The following is a 19,608-nucleotide window of genomic DNA, read 5'->3' as shown; positions in this document are numbered from 1 at the left end:
TCACAGGTTAGGCTGGGAGATGCCAGTGTTGCCCTACTCCCCGGACTTCCTACAGCTTAGTTGGGGGTCTTAGTCCTCAGTGCCCTCTCATCACCCAAGAGCTTTTTCAACATAGGTTCGAACTTTAGTGGTTGATGTTTTTTATAAAATGAGAAGGGTTTTGAGTGGAAAATAAATTCATTGAACCTATTCAGCAGCTTTGAAAGGAGTAGTTGGCCTCTGTTTCTTGGCTAAGGAAGGTGTCAGTATTATCCTTGCCACAGCCAAGATCTAGTTGACCGGCTGACCTTTATAATGGTGAGAAGTTGGAGTTGGAATGAAGATAATGTTGTCACAGCTAAATTGTTCTGGAAACTGAGACCTAGATGAAGGTAGAAGGGAGATCTCCTTTTTCTTCTGCCTCAGCATGATCATGTCCAGGGTTCAAACTGTTTGTGTCTGAAGCACAGAACACATTCACCTAGAAAGTTGGTTCATGTTTGAGGACTAGCTTTGAAACCTAGAATGTTACAAGTGTCTGCTGGGTGGGGTGGATGGCCACTGGGGATCCTCGTCATGTAGAGATCCGGGTTTCTTAGTGGCTAGATAGCAGCAGTCCTGATTGTGGTATCCTGGGCCCCCTGTCACTGGGCAAGCAAAAGACTACCCAGCCGCACTCTGTAGCAGACAAGAGCGTCTCCTCGCACTGTGGCCGCAGAGTCCTAGAGGTGGCAAGCGCTTAGGGATTCTTTTCTATTGCTAACAGCTGTTGGGGTCAAGAGACTTTGTCATACTCCCAACTTGGGTTAAAAAAACCCACTTTCCTACCTCCAGTTGTCTGCCTGGCTCTGTGAATGTATCCATTCAGAACTGCTTATTGAGTGCCTGCTAGGAGACGCACAGGGACAGTGGGGAGCAGGAGAGAGCAAGGCTTTGCTTTCATAGGGCTTTCACTCTAGCAGGGAAGATAGTGAGTTTAACAAACAAGTACAAAAAAGTATAATGAGGAGAGGAGGATAGAGCACAGATTGGGGATGGGTCAGTACCAACCTTGTAAATGTCACTTTGGGGAGCTTTGAGACAGTCCAGAGAGTCTCTACACCTTGAAGAAGTGTCTTTTCTTCTTTCCTTGAACAGGCAAACTTAGTCCAGAACAAGGAAATGAATAAATTTAGCTGATATTTTTGCTCAGCCAATCCAAGTGGTTGTGTGTTTCTGTTGTTTTTGTTGTCCCAGGCAGGGGCACCATGTGTCACAGGGCCTCCGGAGCAGACGCCGATCTCTGTGTCAGTGGTCAGGGGCTGACCAACCCTGGAGCCTCAGGCTGTAACCATGCCGTAGTGTGTGTAAACATCCTACACTCTCAGCTGTGAGCTCGAGGTGGCTGGGAGAGGGTTGTTTACTCCTTCTGCCATGGAAAACGTCAGCTGAAGAAGGAGCAGTCTCTTCACTCAGCAGATCGGCCAGAATGCGACCTCCCTAGTCAGCCAAGGCAGCACCCCAGCGGAGAGCTGTCCCTCAGGCCCCCTGGGTTGTGCTTCTGCGGCTTAGGACCACCGAACCAGATGTGGCGCTGGATAGATGTGGGCTCAGTGACCGCAGTGAAAAGCTGGGCTTTTGCCTCCCAGTGCTCTTGAGCCCGACATTTGATTCTGAAATTCCAACCCAGAAAAAGCCCTGTGTTTCCCCTTCTCCTGCTCTTTCCCTCCTGAGGTGGTGGGAATGAAATAAGGAAGTGCTGCCTGTCTGGGAGATGGGGCGCCAGCCTGAGAGCATGGTGTTTGGGTAGCAACTTCCCAGAGCTTGCAGTTAGCACTGTTCTCAGATCACAGGCCCTGACGGCATTTACTGACACGCACTGCTAGTGCGTGGTTTTTAGTTACGGTAATTATTTGCCCATTTGCAACTTGTCATCGCGCAATGTACTTCAGAAAATTGGCTGTATGTTTTGTGAAGCCTATGGAATCTGTTATTTTTAGTTTGATTTAGCACAACTGGTCTCTTCAAATTCCACTTTCCCTTGGCTTCAAATGTGGAGAGCTCAGCATTCAGCAGGCAACTGCACAGAGCCCATTTGGGGGAAGAATGGAAATTCACTGTGGCGGCTGCTGAGTCGGTTCTTTCCCTCTTACCTGCCTCTCCTTCTTCCCCACAGGAGGAGGTGCGCCAGTCTGTGACTCCTGCCGAGCCTGTCCAGTACTACTTCACGCTGGCTCAGCAGCCCACTGCCGTTCAAGTCCAGGGACAGCAGCAAGGCCAGCAGACCACCAGCTCCACAACCACCATCCAGCCCGGGCAGATCATCATTGCACAGCCTCAGCAGGGCCAGGTCTGTGAGCTGCAGAGGCTGCCTGCCCAGCAAGACAGCACTCCTTAGTTTGGGATGGGAAGAGTGTGGCTAGGGCGGAGGGGCGGTCAAATCACTGTGGAGCACAGGATTTGAGTTCTAGAGACTGGGCTTTTCCCCAAATTCACTCAAACGTGAGATGACGTGTCACCTAATCAGTCTGGGCCCTGGTTTCCTCGTGGGTCAGATGAGGAAAATGCAGTGAACATGACATTTTCCAGGATCCCTAAAAACTTTTAGGAAAAAAGTCTCTGTAATGCCCCCATGAAGAATAGTGGCATTTCTGTAGAAGGTATTTTGAGCGGACTCCATGACTGCAGTCTGTGTGTCTCCACCAGAATTGGAATTTTAAGGGGGAGATCAGACATCTTTTCCAGCTTGCTTTCCTCTCCTCCCCCTTTCCCCATCATTTTTCTGTCCCACCAGATTTGTGCCAGTGACCTTTTCTTTCACAATAGCAATCAGAAGCTTCTTTCTTTCTTCAGTAGTACTGTTGTGAAAGTAGTAACATCCGCATTTGTTGGGGATCATGAGAGGCTGCAGAGGACTGTTCTCTGAGCTCTTACTTCAAAATCTCTGTCAATCATTAATTTATTTATTCATCAAATATTGAGCATCCTCTGTCAATAAAGTCCAGTGCTATGTGTTGGGGATACAAGCATGAATAAAGCAGTCACTGTTTTTAGGAATTCACAGTCTAGTTGGGGCTACAAATATTTAAAGTTACATACACCATTTGCCAAATGGGAATTGTAAGATACTCTTAGGGTTTGTATAGCAATTGTTATGAGAGCCCTTCAGAAGGGGTCCTAATAAAGATGTGAGAGAGGTAGTAGGAGAGGACATCAGAGAAACTTCCCTGAAGGGAATAATATGAGTCTTAGAGGGGACAATGGAAATGCATCAAATAAACAGGGAAGGAGGGCTTTCCCAGGAGAGGACACGGCACGAGCAAAGGCTCGGAGGTGAGAAACGGCACACGAAGTGTGGGAGGGGAGGGTATAGTCAGCAAAGGGGAACATCTAGGCAAGTCTGAGAAGACAGGCAGAAGACACATCCTAGACAGCCTTCAGTATTCCAGTAAGGAGCTGGGTTTGCCTAAAGTAAAAAAATTGCGATTTAAATATTGAGTATGATTTTAGTATTTATTCCCTGCTCATTTGTTTATTCATATGACAGAAATTTAATGAGTGCTTGCTCTTTGCTAGACACAGTGCTAGGCAGGAGGGGTTTAGAGATGACCACAGCCCAGTCTCTGCCTCAAGGTGTCCACTGCACCGTGATGCCTGAGGGACCTCTTTGGCTACCCCTCGTGCTTCTGCAGTGGTGAGCGCTTTACCTGTCAGAGGCTTTATCCCTGTACAGGGCAGACTTCAAGGGAGTCTGCCAAGAGCTGGTTCTGATCGGCTGGTCATCCTAAGAAACTCATGGCCATCATGCCCTGACAGCAGGGCACGCCATACGTGATTTGACAGCTGCTATGCTAACATGAGCCTTCATTTTCCTGAAGTGATTTAGAAATACCTTGGAAATCCTCTCGGAAATAGAGTTGGTATAGTACAGTGATGAGTTGGCAGTATGCGTCTTTTTTTAGTCAGCGAGAATTTCATCTATCCTCTTCTCTGCCACCCCAAGACTTGCTCAGCTTGGAGCTGATAAGGCTTGTGAGGACGGGGAAGTTGGCTCCTCTCGGCATCTTCCAACTGTTGTTTTGCTGTCCTGCTGGTTCAGGGTGGCCTTGTATTGTGTATGCCTCCTTGGACCTGTCGTAATGGCTACTTCAGGTTGAATTCAGATATCTTTTGCAGGATCATATGTAGGAAAGTTGGAAGAAAAGCGTATTCTGGTAAAGCGAATCCTATGTTTTCTGTCATAAAATTGGAAACTTTCATTCCTGGAGGTTTGGGGAACAGGCTGAGTTGAAAATTGTGGTGTGAGAGTGGAAGGTATTTCCTGGCCCACTGTATGTATTTCCTTCTGTCATCTTTCTTCTCTCCCCTCCTCCAGTTTGTAGTCATTTTTCCTTACTTAATAATCCCTTGAATCTCATCTCTAGTTCCCAGAACACATCTCCATCCTTTGTAACTTTACATGCATAGGAGAGCCGTGCATTCAAAACACAGAGCTGCGGAACAGTGACATCGATGGGAGCCCGTGATTCACTGAGACTCTCAGAGTCATCTTATGAGGTGGTTCTTACTTTATACCCAAAGTGGGGAGATGGGTGCAGGTAGAGTTGAGAGGCCCCACCCTCCCACCACCACCAAATGAACAAGATATAGTGGGCTCTGTAAAGCTCACATCTCACATCTGAGATTTAAAGAAGTGATTGACTGACTGACCCCTTTGACAGTATGAGTCTACTGTGTCTCAAAGGAGCAAGTTCCATAGGACTACAGTCCACTGTGTGTGTGTGAGACACAGAATCTTCTAAGTCTTGTACATTAGACAGAAGTTTCTTAAATCTAAGATTCCTGTTTCTAGAAGTTTATAATTATTGCTGTATTAAATTCTGTTATTCAGGATAGCCTCAGTTAAAATCCAGGTCTTAGTGCCCAGATCTTAAGGGTTTTTGCCTTTCCAGTGGGAATCTGAGCTGTGGTCCAGAGCAGCCTGCCGGCCAGTGTGAGCTAAAGTCACTTGCTGTTTGAATAGGGGGAAAACTGGTGTGCAGCTGAATTTTTTTCACAGTGTCTTTCTTGCCTGAGAAGGAGCCCAGGATCCTGAACTTGGTAAATCCATACTCACCCCACTTTCCACTTAGTTTGTCCTCTAAACTCACCTGCTTCAGATTGACTTTGGCCATGTCTCAAGCAAGTTATCATGGTTGCTTTTGATTCTTTTGTATTGTATGTGCCTTGAAGGGGCTATAAAGAGTTGCATCATTTGAACCACAGAGATGTTTGGGGCCTAGGCAAATACCCTGTACTCTGAGCCTAAAAATCTGTTTCTCTTTCCTGTCTTACTTTGGAGAGTGACTTTAGCAGTGCTCTAAGCCCGAAGGACTCTGTAAGCTGAGTACTGTCAGTGTTGAGATGAGTTCAGGCATTCATGGGGGGCTCCTGGTAAACTGCTTGTTATTCACTCCTTGGTAAGCCTAATAGCTCTGAGCCAGAGTTCAATCAACTTTCTCATAACTCTTCCTTCCAGACCACACCCGTGACCATGCAAGTTGGAGAAGGTCAGCAGGTGCAGATTGTCCAGGCCCAGCCGCAGGGTCAAGCCCAGCAGGCGCAGAGTGGCACTGGACAGACGATGCAGGTGATGCAGCAGATCATTACCAACACAGGAGAGATTCAGCAGATCCCGGTAAGCCCTGCCCTGCCTCAAGGTCTGCGTGGCGCTGTGCTCAACATTCTAGCAGGAAATAGAGATTTTATATACACACACACATGCTTTTTTGTAAACCTATTTTCCCGTTACCTTAGAGCACAACTTGCTTCACTGTATACTCACTGCTTTCCTTTAATCCAGGTTCAGGCTCACCACTGTGGGGCAGCTCCTCTTAATTTCCCCTCACTCCGCCTACGCAGAGATCCTTGTAACCATTATCCCATCCCAAGGCACAGAGGTCCTATGAGGCAATCCCGTTATTTGATTAGCAGAGAGTAAGAGGGAGGTGTATAGAGAAAGCCATAAATACACTTGTTGCATATTCATGAGTCAGTTCCCAGTGGATCCTGCAGCAAAGTGTATTTCTGGCTTTCATTTAACTTATCTATTCCTTCACTGTGGACTGCTGCTTCCTTTGTGCCTTGAGGGATTTCATTTCTTAGATTTGTTGGCTTTTTTACTTATACTTGTTCTTTTGTAAAAAGTGTCTTAGCGCTCGCCATCCTTATATTATTGATCATTTTGCCCTCCCCCAAAAATATGGAAAGTGAGTGACATGGAGCAGTCCTATTCCTGCCCCTTGCTCTTCCTATTGTAAGTGAAATGTAGGCAGATACAGAAACTCACTTGGACTTGGTTGCCACTTCCTCTTTGAAAAAAGCTCAGAGTATCCTCAACTCTGTTTTTGGAACTATCCTTATTAACAGAGTATAAGCCAAGAGAAAGCTTGGGAAAGTGGAGTGTGTACCTCTCTCTCTGTCTCTTTTCCTTCTCATCTCTCTCTCTCTCTGCCCACCTCTTCCCTCCACCCCTCCCTCCTTCTCTCCCTCCCTTTCTCTCTTCTCCTTGTCACTGCACGTGCATGCACGCTTACACATACACATACACAAAATACCCATCAATTCCAGATGCCTTGCCTCACTGTTTTAGCCACCAACCAAAGACTCCTTTCTTGAATTGTTCTCATTTTTGCATGTGAAGGCACCAAAACAAGTTCATCTAAGCGGGAGAAGAGTTCCCACTTTGCAGTAACTTCAACTTAGCTTTTAAAGCCTCTAGGGCACAGAAGATTTGCTGTAGAATTCAGGACCTGGTCTTCACTGTATACCTCCTACAGGAACCTGCATTTCTAAACTCACCATGCTCATGTTAGTGATGATTTTCAGGAAGGAAGCTTTGCTTCTCTTTTGAAAGCCCAAAGGGTAGGCTTATTTGCTTTGTAATTAACATTAAAAAGCTGTGAGGGTCCCCAGGCCTATCATCGTGGTAGAGGACTGAGGGCCAGAGCATCACCAGATGTCTAAACCTAAGCTTAAAAGAAGAGCTTACTTCTAAGAGCTGCTTGGAATTATTTGGCTCACAGCTTTTCAGTCACATTTGAGTTTCTGCAAAGAGCTCTTCCCAGCTGGGAAATGTACAATCCCTATGGCTGGCAGTACGCCTTCCCCCATTATTGGGACAAGGGTTCAGTCTTTCACCCCATGTTCCTTGGTGGAGTTCTGGTGACTCCTGGGACCAGCCACCATCAGTCTCGGCAGATGAGGTTTCCCAAGCATCCACCCAGCTGTCTGTTGCCTGGAAACTGCATTATGGGATGTACTGCAGAGTTCAGGTTTGGCACCACAACTTCCTGGTAGCTCCTCTTGGCATATTCTCAGGAAAGAAGTGACTACAGGTCGCAATATCTTGCCCTGTCTCCTTTGAACCAGATTCCTAACGGGTTTAGATTTTGTGTCCCTCCATCTTGCCTTAAGAGGACAATTGTGGAATGGTCTACCAAGAACTTTAGTGTTAGTCTTTTATCGGTGGTTGAAGTCCTCTATGAGGCTGGAGTTTCACAGAAGCAGTTTGATTTCACATTGCATGCAGGAGCTTCGTCGTATCAGTATTTTCCTCATGGAAGTAAAAGTACCTGCTGTGAAGTTAGCTCTTGAAGACAAGAGGAACATTTTCCCCAGGACAAAGGGGCATGACTTGCCGCTTACCCTCAAGAAGGTCACCCTTGCAAGAAAGGCAGACGGGGCAGCCAGGGTGGGCAGTGTTTGGGCCCCCATATAAAGAGAGACCAAATCTGCTGTCCATCTGGTGCCTCTTTCATCCCCTGCATCCAGAGTGTGAATGTCTGCAGTCCTCTGCTGACTGTTTTCTCTGCTGGGCCACATTTCCTCTCACGTTGTAGCGTAACTGCCTCGGTCCTCTCCCCATCCCCACGCCCGAAGCACTAATACTTGGAGCATTAAGAGCCTGAGTTAAGGCTTTTAGCCTACAATTAAATGCAGCATGTGGTATTATTGTATTATCTGAGGCAATCTTAAGTATCAGGGACTCTAAGGGCATTTTTGTAGCTTTAGTTTCCCATGATGGGGTTTTCTGTGAGAGGTTTATTGATTCAGCTTCCCTTGGGAGGTGTTTGGCCAGAAGCTAGTGCTGAACACCAGGGATCCTAAAAGTCTCACAGACCCCCTTTGGTCCTGGCTCTTGGGGACAGAGTTGGTAAAGCAGGCCAGCTTTTTCTTCTAAAATGTGCAGCATGGGGTTGGGCAGATCCCGGGCTGTGGTGCCAAGGAATAGCCGTCTGTTTTGGGCTCCTGGTGGACACTGGGGTTCTTCTCAATATTAGATCAGCCATCCCGGGAACTGGCGTGGGGAAGGTGGAGATAGAGGGGAGAAAGGCCCACATTTAAGGTACAAGTATTCTGATAATATCAGACAGTCTTTGGCATAAAATCCCAAGATAAACTGTGAGCAGATAGCTCAGTGAATGTTGAGGGTCCGTGTTATTCTCACATAGGTGACAAGATTCTCTGGGAATTTTTCCCCAAGTCCATTCAACATACTCTCTTTTGTGTTGTGTGACTTGTGTGGTAGGGATGTTATGGTTTTGCTTGTTTTGATCTCTGTTAAAAAGGAACTTTACAGGATCGGCTTCTTTAGAAGTGGGAGGGGGTGGGTGGTAGACAATCACCAGTTCTTGTCATGGAAAGTTTGCCAATCTGAGGTTGCATTCAGTCTCCTGTGGTCTGTTTGCCTCTGCTCCTGTCATAGGTGCAGCTGAATGCCGGCCAGCTGCAGTATATTCGCTTAGCCCAGCCTGTATCAGGCACCCAAGTTGTGCAAGGACAGATCCAGACGCTTGCCACCAATGCTCAACAGGTATGTACTGCTGAGATGCAGGGCTTGAGTTGGGACCAGCAGGAACTGGCTTCTGACTGGAGAGGAGTGATCTGCACACAACTCTCTTGCCACTTCACCTTCAGTGAGAGCCACCTCCACACCCTGCACATCTGTTCTGCACCCCACGGGACAGATCGGGTGTATCTGAGAATTGGATTTCAAGTGTGTCCCTGACCATCTTGTTCTTGAGGGACAAAGAAATGCAAGGCAGGGAAGGCCCAAGGATGCTTGAAGAACACCTGATGTGTGTGTATGCATGTCTGACCAGAGGAAGCATTTCGAGAGACTGCCTCATTGTCAGGCTGAGTTTCCACCTTGAAACCTGAGTAACTTGTGTTCTATAGCATCTCCTTTGCCCTTTGGAAAGCTGCTTATTTTTACCCCCACCTTCTTATGCACCCCTAACCAGAGACTAAACCCCTCATTTCCTCTCATGCCCTAAGATATTGAGGGCTGTGAGCCATGGATGCTGAGGGGGCTGCCTCCCTGGGCTTGGGGATTGGAGGAGGTGGGCATTATTTGCAGGGGACAGGGGATGCTGGACAGGGGGAGGCACTGTTAATGGATTCCTTTGCCTCAGACCCAAAAAAAGCAGCAATCGTTTAAGAGCTGAACTTGTCTGGCCCAGTTGCATTTCTGGTGATGTATCTATTGACAGTGGTGACAGAGCTGAGTTTGGAGAGCAGGTCTCCAAAGATCTCATTTGGGAAAACATGAGGTATGAGCCAAAGGCAGGGCTTCTGAGTTCCATGTAGTCTCTGGGATCATTAAAGGGCCCACTCCAAATCCTTTCCTTGGCTCACATAAGGATTTGAGCTTTTCCCTAATTTCCTTGGGGCTCACCGACACTGAATCAAATCTCAAGACTAGTCACATCCTTTAGTATCCCTCTTTTTTTTTTTCTTTCTTTCTTTCTTTTTTTTTTTTAACTTGTAAGATTCTTACCTGAGATTCAAAATCTTTTTATGGCCTAGAGTGGGAGGAAATGAGAAGGAAGAGTTCTTGGTTCCCCAGAGGTCAGTTTTGGGACCAGAAATTAAAGCCAGGAAGTGGATAGAGTTGGGTGCACAGAGAGGAGGGAGAGAAGCAAGCAGAGGGCACCCGAGAACAGTCGGTCTACAGTAACAACAGATTATAATTGTGACAGCCTGGCACTTAGTAGTTGCTCAGTAAATGTTTGTGGAATGAATACTGACTACTATATAAGTGGAATTTATAGATAAATGAAACTGTCTTCTTAGCTGATTTGAAAGGCACCTCTGCTGTCCACAGGGCAATATTAACCTCATCTGTGAGGAGTATTTTCCGTCTGTCTTGGGATTTTTCATTCATTCTGCAGATATTTCTTTAGTACTTACTTTGCACTGGGAGATGGAAAGACAGAACTTAGCTCCTGCCCTCAAGCAGCTTATAGGCCGGTGGGAGGAGAAAGACTCAAAACAAGGACCACTAGTAAGGAACCCTCATGAAGCCCTTTCATACCTGTCCCCTTACTGCTCCTCAGAGCCTCATGGGTAGACAGGTTGTTCTTGGCCATTGTGAGGGCACTCGAGAGGACAGTCCTTACCTTGCACGTTGGCTGTGATAATTCCAGGAGAAGGTACACAGGACATTAGCCAATTAAATGTTCCGTAGATAACATACTTGCACACAAGTCCTTTTTCTAGTCTACCAAGCTGTCTCCAGCAACTAGCGTTGTGTGATACAGTTCTCTGTGTCAGTAAATTTCTTTCAAAATGTATTTAAAATCCCCACATAAGATTTTAAGTGTGTGTGATAAATAGTTACCCTGACTTCTTCTTGGCCCAGAGGACTGCACGTGGCCTCTCTCGGAAAAAGTTCTTCATAGGTTTGCCAAAGGGCTTCCAGGGCCAAGGCGGTCCTGCTCGCCAAGGTGTTTTATATTCCAGTCAGATGATCTGAGTGATACAGGTTTGGTTTGGAACCCACCTTCCAAGAATGAAAGGGACCACTCACCACTTTGCCCAGTGTTTTGCAATCTGCCTTCACTGCTTGAAAGGCAGACTCAGAATTTGTGCTTAAACTGTAAATGTTATGCCCTGTCATGTCAGCACCTAGGAGCTAGGTGTTTTTGTTTGACTTGAGCCTCAGGCCCCAGAAATACCTTGCAGTGAGGAGGTTTGGGGAATGGGGGTGCAGTGGACATTAAGAGAGATGGTTACGGAAATTGAAATACTGCTTGCTCCAGGGTCTTCTCTGTAGTGCCAGCTCTGAGTAGCCTAGTGGATGGGGAGGGGCCCTTGCTTTCCTGTTACTCATCAAGCACCTTTTCTGTGGCCGGCCTTATGCTGGACACTTTATACCATTGTCCATTTGATCTTCACGACCCTTTTCTGGGTGGTGGGCTGGTGGACTAGTGGACCAGACCCTGCGGCTGATCTGCCTACTTTGCCATCTTGATTCCTGTAGATCACACAGACAGAAGTCCAGCAAGGACAGCAGCAGTTCAGCCAGTTCACGGATGGACAGGTAGGACACCAGCCTGGGCAGGGACAGGGTGAGTTGTGGGAGGGTGGGTAGCGGGTAATATCAGTGGGTTTGGATGGTTAGGGCAACTGTCCCAACATGTGTTAACAGTGAGTAGACAAGAGATTGTTCAAACAAGAACAGTCTTGCCTATCTTCTAGATTTAAAGACTTGTGGGAGCTGAAAATACTCTTGGACATTATATAGGCCCAGCCCCCATTTTACAGATGAGTGACCTGAGCCCTAGAGGTGGGACGTGCCTTGTCTGCCCACTCGGCTGTTCACTGCAGAACCAGGACTATCCTGCAGGCCTCCTGTTCGCCCCTCTAGGATCGGCTTTTCTGTATGCTGCCTTTTAATTGCGTGGATTAGTTGAAATGCAGAGAACATGTGACCTCTCAGTTCCTCTTGGTGCCTCGAAATCAGTCATTCTAAACTCACGTGAGGAAGGAATCTTCCCTTTTCCCTCCACCTTTCCCTTCACGCTGTGGTCCCAGAGACCCCTGAGGACGTGATAGGATGACATACCTAAGCTTTTTCTCCGCTGCCCAGAAAGGAGAGGAGCTGGCATGGGGACCCAGCCCTGGCTTCTGCCAGCATCAGCTGTGAGGCTCGCGTGCCAGGGCTCCTGTGGCAGGGGGTCTCAGCTTTTGGTTTCTTTTGGAAATACCTGAGGAATCAGTGTCCTGTTGGCCCTGACCTTCCATAGTGGCTGTGTTTGCATCTTCTCCACCCTTCACGGGTCTTGGCTGTCGCGTTTAATCCCGTGACTTCCTCCCCATCGGGGCCCATGCAGGAGATGCAGCTGCAGTGTAGCCTCAGCCCGAGCCAGATATTCTGAGGAGAGGAGGAGGGGGTAATCCCTGCTGCCCCTGCCAGGGAGGATTACCAAAGTTGGGGAAATGCTGACTTCCAAGCTGCTGGTACAGCGGTTCAAATTGCTTGTGTTTGTCACAGAGGAACAGCGTGCAGCAGGCTCAAGGCTCTGAGCTAACGGGAGAGGCAGAGCCCAGAGAAGTGAAAGCCACAGGAGATGCAACTCCCTGCACCTCTTCCCCGCCCACCACACATACCCCCTCACACCGGGCTGGTGCCTCCTGTGTCTGCTGTTCCCAACCCCAGCAGAGCCCCACATCCCCTCCTCCCTCCGACGCCGTGCAGTGGGTGGTGGTGGAGGTATCCGGGGCCCCCAGCCAACTCGAGGCCCATAGGGAGCTGCATGCCCCTCTCCCAGGGATGACCTCACTCTCTCCTCTCCACCCCTCGCAGCAGCTCTACCAGATCCAGCAAGTCACCATGCCTGCCGGCCAGGACCTCGCCCAACCCATGTTCATCCAGTCAGCCAACCAGCCCTCCGACGGGCAGGCCCCCCAGGTGACCGGCGACTGAGGGCCTGAGCTGGCAAGGCCAAGGACACTCAACACAATTTTTGCCATACAGCCCCGGGCGATGGGCACAGCCTCCCTCCCCAGAGGACCCTGCCGACCTCAGCGCCTCCTGCAGGCTAGGACACTGGTGCACTACGCCCCACGCCTGGGGGCCAAGATTCTCCAGCAGAAAGATGCAATATTTTTTATTTCCTTTTTCCCCATTTTTTTCTCCAAGGAATCAGTCTTTCAGTATGTTGAGCTGTGTGTCCAATGCTATAAAATGAAAATATTAAATAACATATTTATGGCATTTTCTCGAAGTGTGTGGTTGAAGACGTATTTCTTTTGTTTTTATTTTTTGGTTCTTACTGCCACTTCTTTTAGGAGCAAATCTGTTTCCTCAGGGGTGTATGTGATCTCTTGACTCTTAGAACAGCTGCTACCCCAGGATTTACCACCTTGCTCTGCCCTCAGATTAAATTCGGCGACTGTGTGTAGCTTCTTTTCCACTAGTGCTCCTCTCCCCATGCCCCTGCTCTTCTTGCCCGGGAGCTCCATGGATTTGTATCCAGAGGCCATGGAAACATTCCTTGCATTTAAGAGATGAACTCATTTGCCGTGGTGAGCAGCAGATAGTTTCATTTCCAAATCCTTCTCTCCCAGGGACCCAAGGAGACTAGAACTTTGTGCATTTTCTCCCACCTTCCCCCACTTTTTAATTTTCTTTTTAAAAGCATTAAAAATTGTGCTAGTCTCCTTTGCTGCATGGACTTCAGACTGCATGAAATGCAATAAATCTCATTTTAGGTAATTTAGAGTCTGGGTTTCTGTGTCTGGCGGCATTCATGGGGCCACTTTGTTAGGGAAAGGCTTGGTAAGATTTGTCTGCTCTTAAGTTGGGTGTCTGTGAAGGAAGGGGGGTGACGCTTGTGAGGAGGGGATGTCCAAAGCTAAGGGGACTTAAGCTGCATATCCGATTCAAATTGGGGTCTTCAGCTAATGTAAAAAATGAACTTCATCAGAATCTGTTTGCTGCTCAGTTGCCTGCTGCCTTACTTCCTGAACTGCCTATGACATGTGGGCCAGATTTAGCCTGTGTCCTTCTTGGCTGAGGGTCAAGAGAGCATCTCTCATGGAGAAAATTATCTCTGTCCTTCAAGCAAGGACTCGAGTAAATCCCTCCACTCCTGCCTTGGCACAGGTGGGCACTCTGGGCTGCCTGCTGCGGCCATGCCCATTACCAAGGCAGAGCCTCTGCAGCGGAGGCCAGCCCAGGTCCCTCGTCAGCCAGCAGGTCTGAAGGGGTCTACAGTCAGGGCCTGCTTCCTGTTAATCAATGTAGGGAGAATAGAAAGAGCGTTCCTTCTTTATTGGCCTGTGTTGGCCATAGAGGCCAGTGGGGAGGCGTCTTTCTTACCTTCACCATGTCATTTCTACAGCTAGAGTGAGGCCTGTAGTCATGGGAAGAGCTGAGAACTGGGTGCCAGGAGAAGTATTAATTTCTCTGACAGTAGTATGTCAGAAAACCTTGGCAACTCCCTTCTTGGGGACTATGGGGTGAGGTGTGGATAGGGGAGAGGCTTTAATGTTAGATGATTTGAAGTCTGATCCTGGTGCCCTTATAATTCCCTCAGCAGATATCCCCCACTGTCAACCATGGTAAGCACTTGGACAGCTATGTCATCTATTTCATTGTGAGTTATTTACCCAAGTGTACCTTACTTCACACACACAAAAAAAAGGTGGCTTGCATTGAAAACATACACAGTGAAATAATAAAATATGATAAATTAGAATTAGGAAGAATATAAGTGAGTAGAAAATCAGGATCATCAAAAACAACAAATAATCTGACCGTGAAGATCTACATAGTTGTTAAAATTAGGTTTCACATTTGATCCTGAGCTTCCTGGCCGCCATAGCAAAAAGAAATGGGACCAGGTAAGAGATTCACACTATAAAAGGAAGGAAAATAACATTCTTTTGCAAAAGCAAAGATTTTCCTAGCTGTAAGCTTTTGGATACAGGTACCCCCTCCAGTGTCATCAAGGTAGGTGAAGCAGGTGATACTGTCACCATAAGTCAGTAGGTCTGTCCGCATGAGTGAGGGGCAGCAGCATGGTCTTCTGACTCCCAAGTTTCGTGCCCCGCCTGTGTCCAGGTCTTTATTCTAGCCCTGGACTTCACTCTGAAGGGGGTCATATGGCCTTTCCCACTGTCCTGTACCCAAACACATCTCAGTGAGCCACGCAGGTAATTCACTGATAGCGTGTACCCAGCCCCACATGGAGAGGATGCAAGAGAGCTAGTGAGAACAAGAGCATACCAAGCACCCAGAAGGGGTGCTGGGCTCAGAGAAGGCAGCTCAGCTATTTCATTTCCTGGCTAACCCCTCATATTGAGGCCACTGTACTGTCCCACCTTGCTGCTCTTCAACTCATTCCTGAAAACCCAAGCGTAATTGGAATTTCAGACCAGTCAGTGGATCTCCATTTTCCCACAGATTTCCATTCTTCTTTTGGAGATGTTTTGGCTCCCTTACTGAGCACGTTCCCTTTAAATTTCCCCGCCAGCAGGGCCCATGCGAGTGTAAACAAACACTTTGGTGCAGCCCAAGAGAGCCCCTATCTAATACCCAGCACGATCCCCTTACATCCGGAGCACTCTTTAAACATTTTTCCTAGCACTTGAAGCATCCGTCCTCCCGATGATCTTCACGGTGACCCTGCAGGGGAGACAGGAAGAGGGATCGAGATCCCTGTGTTACAGATGAAGACATAGGCAGCCCAGTGAAGTGCAGTGACTTGCCCAAGGTCATTCCATGAATAGGCATGGAGCTGAAACCAAAACATTGGTCTCCTGACCCCCTGTGTATACATAGTTGCTTTCTGTGTATACATTGTGTGTGTGTGTGTGTGTGTGTGTGTGTGTGTGTGTGTGTGTGTGTGTGTGTGTGTGTGTGTGTGTGTGTGGTGGAAAAAGGCTTTTACTACATATGAACTGTCTGCTTTACTATATATGAACTGGTTCTGCCTCTTCAGACCCATTGGCCCATCCTTGAGTATATGTGGAATAAAGCAATTGGATCTGGTCTCTGGACAGCTGATGGTTAGGATAACTCCCAGAGGGTGATGCTGGAGACTGGAGGCCCCTGGGATTATGAACAGACCACCTACCTGACTGGCCGCCTTGCTCAATTCTGCTGAGGCCACAAGGGGGCAGCATGTAGCACTCACCCAAATCTGGGGGGTGTCCTGTTCCACTCTGATCCTAACTTGAGACAACACTAGGAACTACAGGGGTATGTCTACCCCTTTCTCAATGGATACTAGATCCTTAACCCCCTTCCTGATAAAACCCTTAACTTTCGAAGGGAAGAACTTCCCTAGGGCAATGTTGAGGGCTGGAAACTATCCAGAGTATTACATCAGGGTAGGTGGTTAGATTTTAATAAGGACTTTGTGACAGCCCTAGTTCATTCAAGGACCTTCCTATCTCCCCAGCTTTGTGTCTTTCCATGCTCCTCTATCGTGCAGTCTACACTCCTGTCACACTCATTTATTCACTCGTCCCTGAAATCCCCTCCATGTTTTCAGAAGTACTGGTCCCAATGCCTGGAATGTCCTTTTACTTCCTTTTCCACTTATTGATCTCCTATACATCCATCAAGGCCCAATTTAAATGGCCCTTGCTGAGAAACTTCGAACTCCTAGGGCAGAGTTAGTGGAGACTTCTTCAATGATCTCATAGCAACTTCCACAGCCTCTGTTAATAGTGCTCATATACTGTCATTCCACAAAGATTTCCTTGGCACTTTCTGTGTTTCAGATATTATTCTGGACATTGTGAAGACAGCTGAAAACAAGCCAGATGAGGTTTGTGCTATCATGGAGCTTATGTTGGGGTGGGAGCAAGGGGAGAGGTGGGAGTAGGGAGGGGAGAGATAGACAACAAACACAAGACAAGTTAGGCTCTGAAGAAACCCCTATCAGTCTGTTAGAACTTCCTGGTTTGGGCTATCTTCCTCCCGATGGTCCTGACCTCCAGTTCAGGTCTGTCTCTGTGCCTCCAGCACCCAGCGCAGGGCCTGGCACCACGAGAATAACTGTAACTGATGAGTGAGTGAACAAACACGAACCCTTCCCTGAAGACAGGGCCTCCTACACTGCACACATTCCTAACTCTGCTCATTGGCTCTCCCTCACTTTTCTCTGGGTAAAAATTTTCTACTGAGCACTGAAGATACTAGGCAGGGATATCTGATGGAGATTATTTCAAGAAATTTCTGTGTAGGAAAATATACCTAAAACTTGATATCTAAGTGGATTGTCTTATTTCATCTTTACATCCTCATGAAGCAAGTATTCTCATTTTATTAGTAAGAAACGGAGGCTCAGAGAAGTTAAGAAATTTACCCAAGGGCACCAGCTGGTTGAGTGGAGCTAGATGCTCCCAGAAGCCTCCTGTCCCAGCCAGCTCAGCCCCATTGGACTTGTCCCCTCTAATAGTGATTCTTTTCTCACAGAGAAAGAAAATCTCTTCCCCACTCCCACTCCTACCCCCAACTCCTGGGTAGGGACCTAGTTTTTGGTCCCATTGCTCAGGCCATCTGTAGGCCTCTGTAAGGAGGAGAGGGCCCCAGGGTGGAGGGCAAGTGCCTGGTCACATGAGTTGGCATGGCCTCCTCAAGGCTCTCTGAGCCAGGCTGGCAGTGTTAATCCCCAGTTTGGGTGCTGGGCTGCTACCCTGGCCCAGGAAGAGGGGATAGCACAGCAAGGCTGGCACTCAGGAGGGGAAAACCTGAGCTGGGCCCTGGCTGGGCCAGGCTGGGCTGAGCGCCTCAGGCTGGCTGGTGCTGAGGAGAGGTCTGAACCCGAGCCCAGCCTCCCTCCGCAGGCCCGAGCCCTGTCCAGCTCCCAAGCCCTTGTGCCTGTCTCTTTCAGCGAAGGTCTGTGGGGCAGAAGCTTTTTCAGATCTTGCATGTGTCAAAATGTCTTTATTTTGCCCTTTATTTAAATGACAGTTTGGCAATGCATGAAATTCTGTGTTCACACAATTTTCTGCCCTGAGCACTCTGAAAATACTATTCCATTGTCTTCTGGCATCTGTTGTTGCTGACGAGATGCTTACTGTCAATTCAATTATTGGACCTTTGTAGACAAGCTATCTTTTTTTCTCTGGTGGCTTTTAGAATTTCCTTTTATTCTTGATAGTCTTCACTTTGGCTACAAGGTGTCTAGTTGTAGCTTTGTTTTGTTTTTAAAGGTATCTTACTAGGCAGTCTGTGGGCCTTTTTAAAATCTAGAAATTCACATCTTATTTCTGGAAAGAGCTCAGTCACTCTTTCCAGTATCTTTTTTTCTGGAAGTAATAATATATATGCTGGAGTTTCTCATTCAGTCATCTTTGTCTCTTTTCTTTCATATGTTTAATCTCTTTATTGTTCTGTGCTTCATTCTGTAGGATTTCCTCAGTTCTAGCTTCCAATTCACTTATTCTCTCTTCAGCTGTATCTACTCTCCTAACCCATCTACTGATTTTTTTCAATGTCAGTGACTTTAATTATCATTTCTAAAATTTCTAGATAGTTCTGTTAATATCTGCTATGTGTTTCTGTTTGATATCTTTCTGTTCTTTATTTTTTATAGATGCTAGTCCTTCCTTTATCTTCTTGAAGATTTTAACTATATTAAACTTCCTTTCAGATTGCTCCATTATCTCTAGGCCTTTGAGTATGAACCCTCCCATAAGAGAGGTGTCTTTCAAGATGTTGTATTTCTTATATGTTGTGAAGTTTATCCTTGAGATAGTTATTTTCAACACCTTTTCTTGACTATACCCTGGGATATGGAGGCCACCCTAAGGGATGATTTCTCAGCTGTATCTGCCCAAAACATACGGAAGTGCACCAGCCCCAAACTAGCAATTATATAAGTGTCTTGGCTTGGGATTTTTGCATGGCTCGAAAATCAGATCCTGAGTCCACACCCCAAGTGGACAGGCTTAAGGAGTTCTAGTCATATGGGTACTCTGCCTACCCAAAGCCAGAACCAGGCGGCTAGGAGGCAGAGATATTTCAGTCCTGTTTACGGCAGGCAGCACTTTCCCAGGCCAAGCTTTAAGCAGGGGGCTTCTCCTAACCCCTGCCACTAGTGGGGTCTGCAGGTATATTTCCCACTCAGCTGGAATGCTGAACCCCTCCTCAGAGGTACAGCCGCAACTCCTGCTCTCCACCGGAATTCCTCCTCATTTCTGGCCCTTAGAGATTTCTCATTCTTGCTTTTGAGCCTGGGTTTTTGTTTTTGTTTTTAATTATGCAGGATTTATCTTGTATATCCACTCTTTTAAGGAGGAGGGACTCTAATGTTTGACCAAGTTTGACCTGGAAGTCCTGCTCTCTAAGCCTCCCGTCCCTGTCGCTGAGCCTCTAACCTCCCTTCAGAGCCTCCTCTCTGAGCCTCTATCTCCCTTACCAAGTCCCATCTCTTTTATGAGCCCCCTTCCCTGACACTCAATCTGCAGTCCCTCCCACTCACATCACCTCCCTCCCTGAATCCTTGTCCAAGTTTCTCTGACCATGGGAGCGAGAAAAGGGAAGCTTTTTTTCCACTGCAGTCTCAGCAGCTCAGAAAAGTCCTTCCTCCTCATTTTCCAATGAACTCCACTGTCCCAGTGGCTCTCTCTAAGAACACAGAGCCTGCCCGCAGGGCTGCAGTAATACTGCCTTCTGCATGGTCTTCCAGGAGTTGGGGTCATGGAGGAAGAATCTTGAAGGCAAAGGAGATGCCATGCAAGAAGGGATGGCTTTGACTTTCATTTCCACACCCACTTCCCTCTCAATATCTCCTCCTTGTGGGCCCCCCTCCAGCCCGGAGGATCAGTTGGGGTTCACTTTTGCTGAGCTCAGTGACCCTGCTC

General features: G+C 47.5%; 1 protein-coding gene across 3 annotated transcripts in view; it reads left to right on the top strand.

The window, feature by feature from the left end:
• The window catches only part of NFYC (nuclear transcription factor Y subunit gamma), a 59,420-nt gene extending 45,919 nt beyond the window's left edge, over positions 1-13,501 (top strand). For 2 of the 3 annotated variants that reach the window (XM_006215847.4, XM_072974675.1), the window contains exons 6-10: positions 2,135-2,308; positions 5,477-5,635; positions 8,705-8,812; positions 11,264-11,323; positions 12,590-13,501. In XM_006215847.4, the coding sequence (XP_006215909.1) occupies positions 2,135-2,308; positions 5,477-5,635; positions 8,705-8,812; positions 11,264-11,323; positions 12,590-12,709 (621 nt within the window). In that variant the 3' untranslated portion in view covers positions 12,710-13,501. The remainder of the gene's footprint in view (positions 1-2,134; positions 2,309-5,476; positions 5,636-8,704; positions 8,813-11,263; positions 11,324-12,589) is intronic. The other variant, XM_072974676.1, reaches the window with a different exon arrangement.
• The last annotated feature ends 6,107 nt before the right edge of the window (positions 13,502-19,608 follow it).

The sequence above is a fragment of the Vicugna pacos genome, chromosome 13, assembly GCF_048564905.1.
Source record: "Vicugna pacos chromosome 13, VicPac4, whole genome shotgun sequence".
NCBI lineage: Eukaryota > Metazoa > Chordata > Mammalia > Artiodactyla > Camelidae > Vicugna > Vicugna pacos.
Note: the sequence above shows the minus strand (reverse complement) of the source record. Positions and strands in the feature narration are given on the sequence as shown.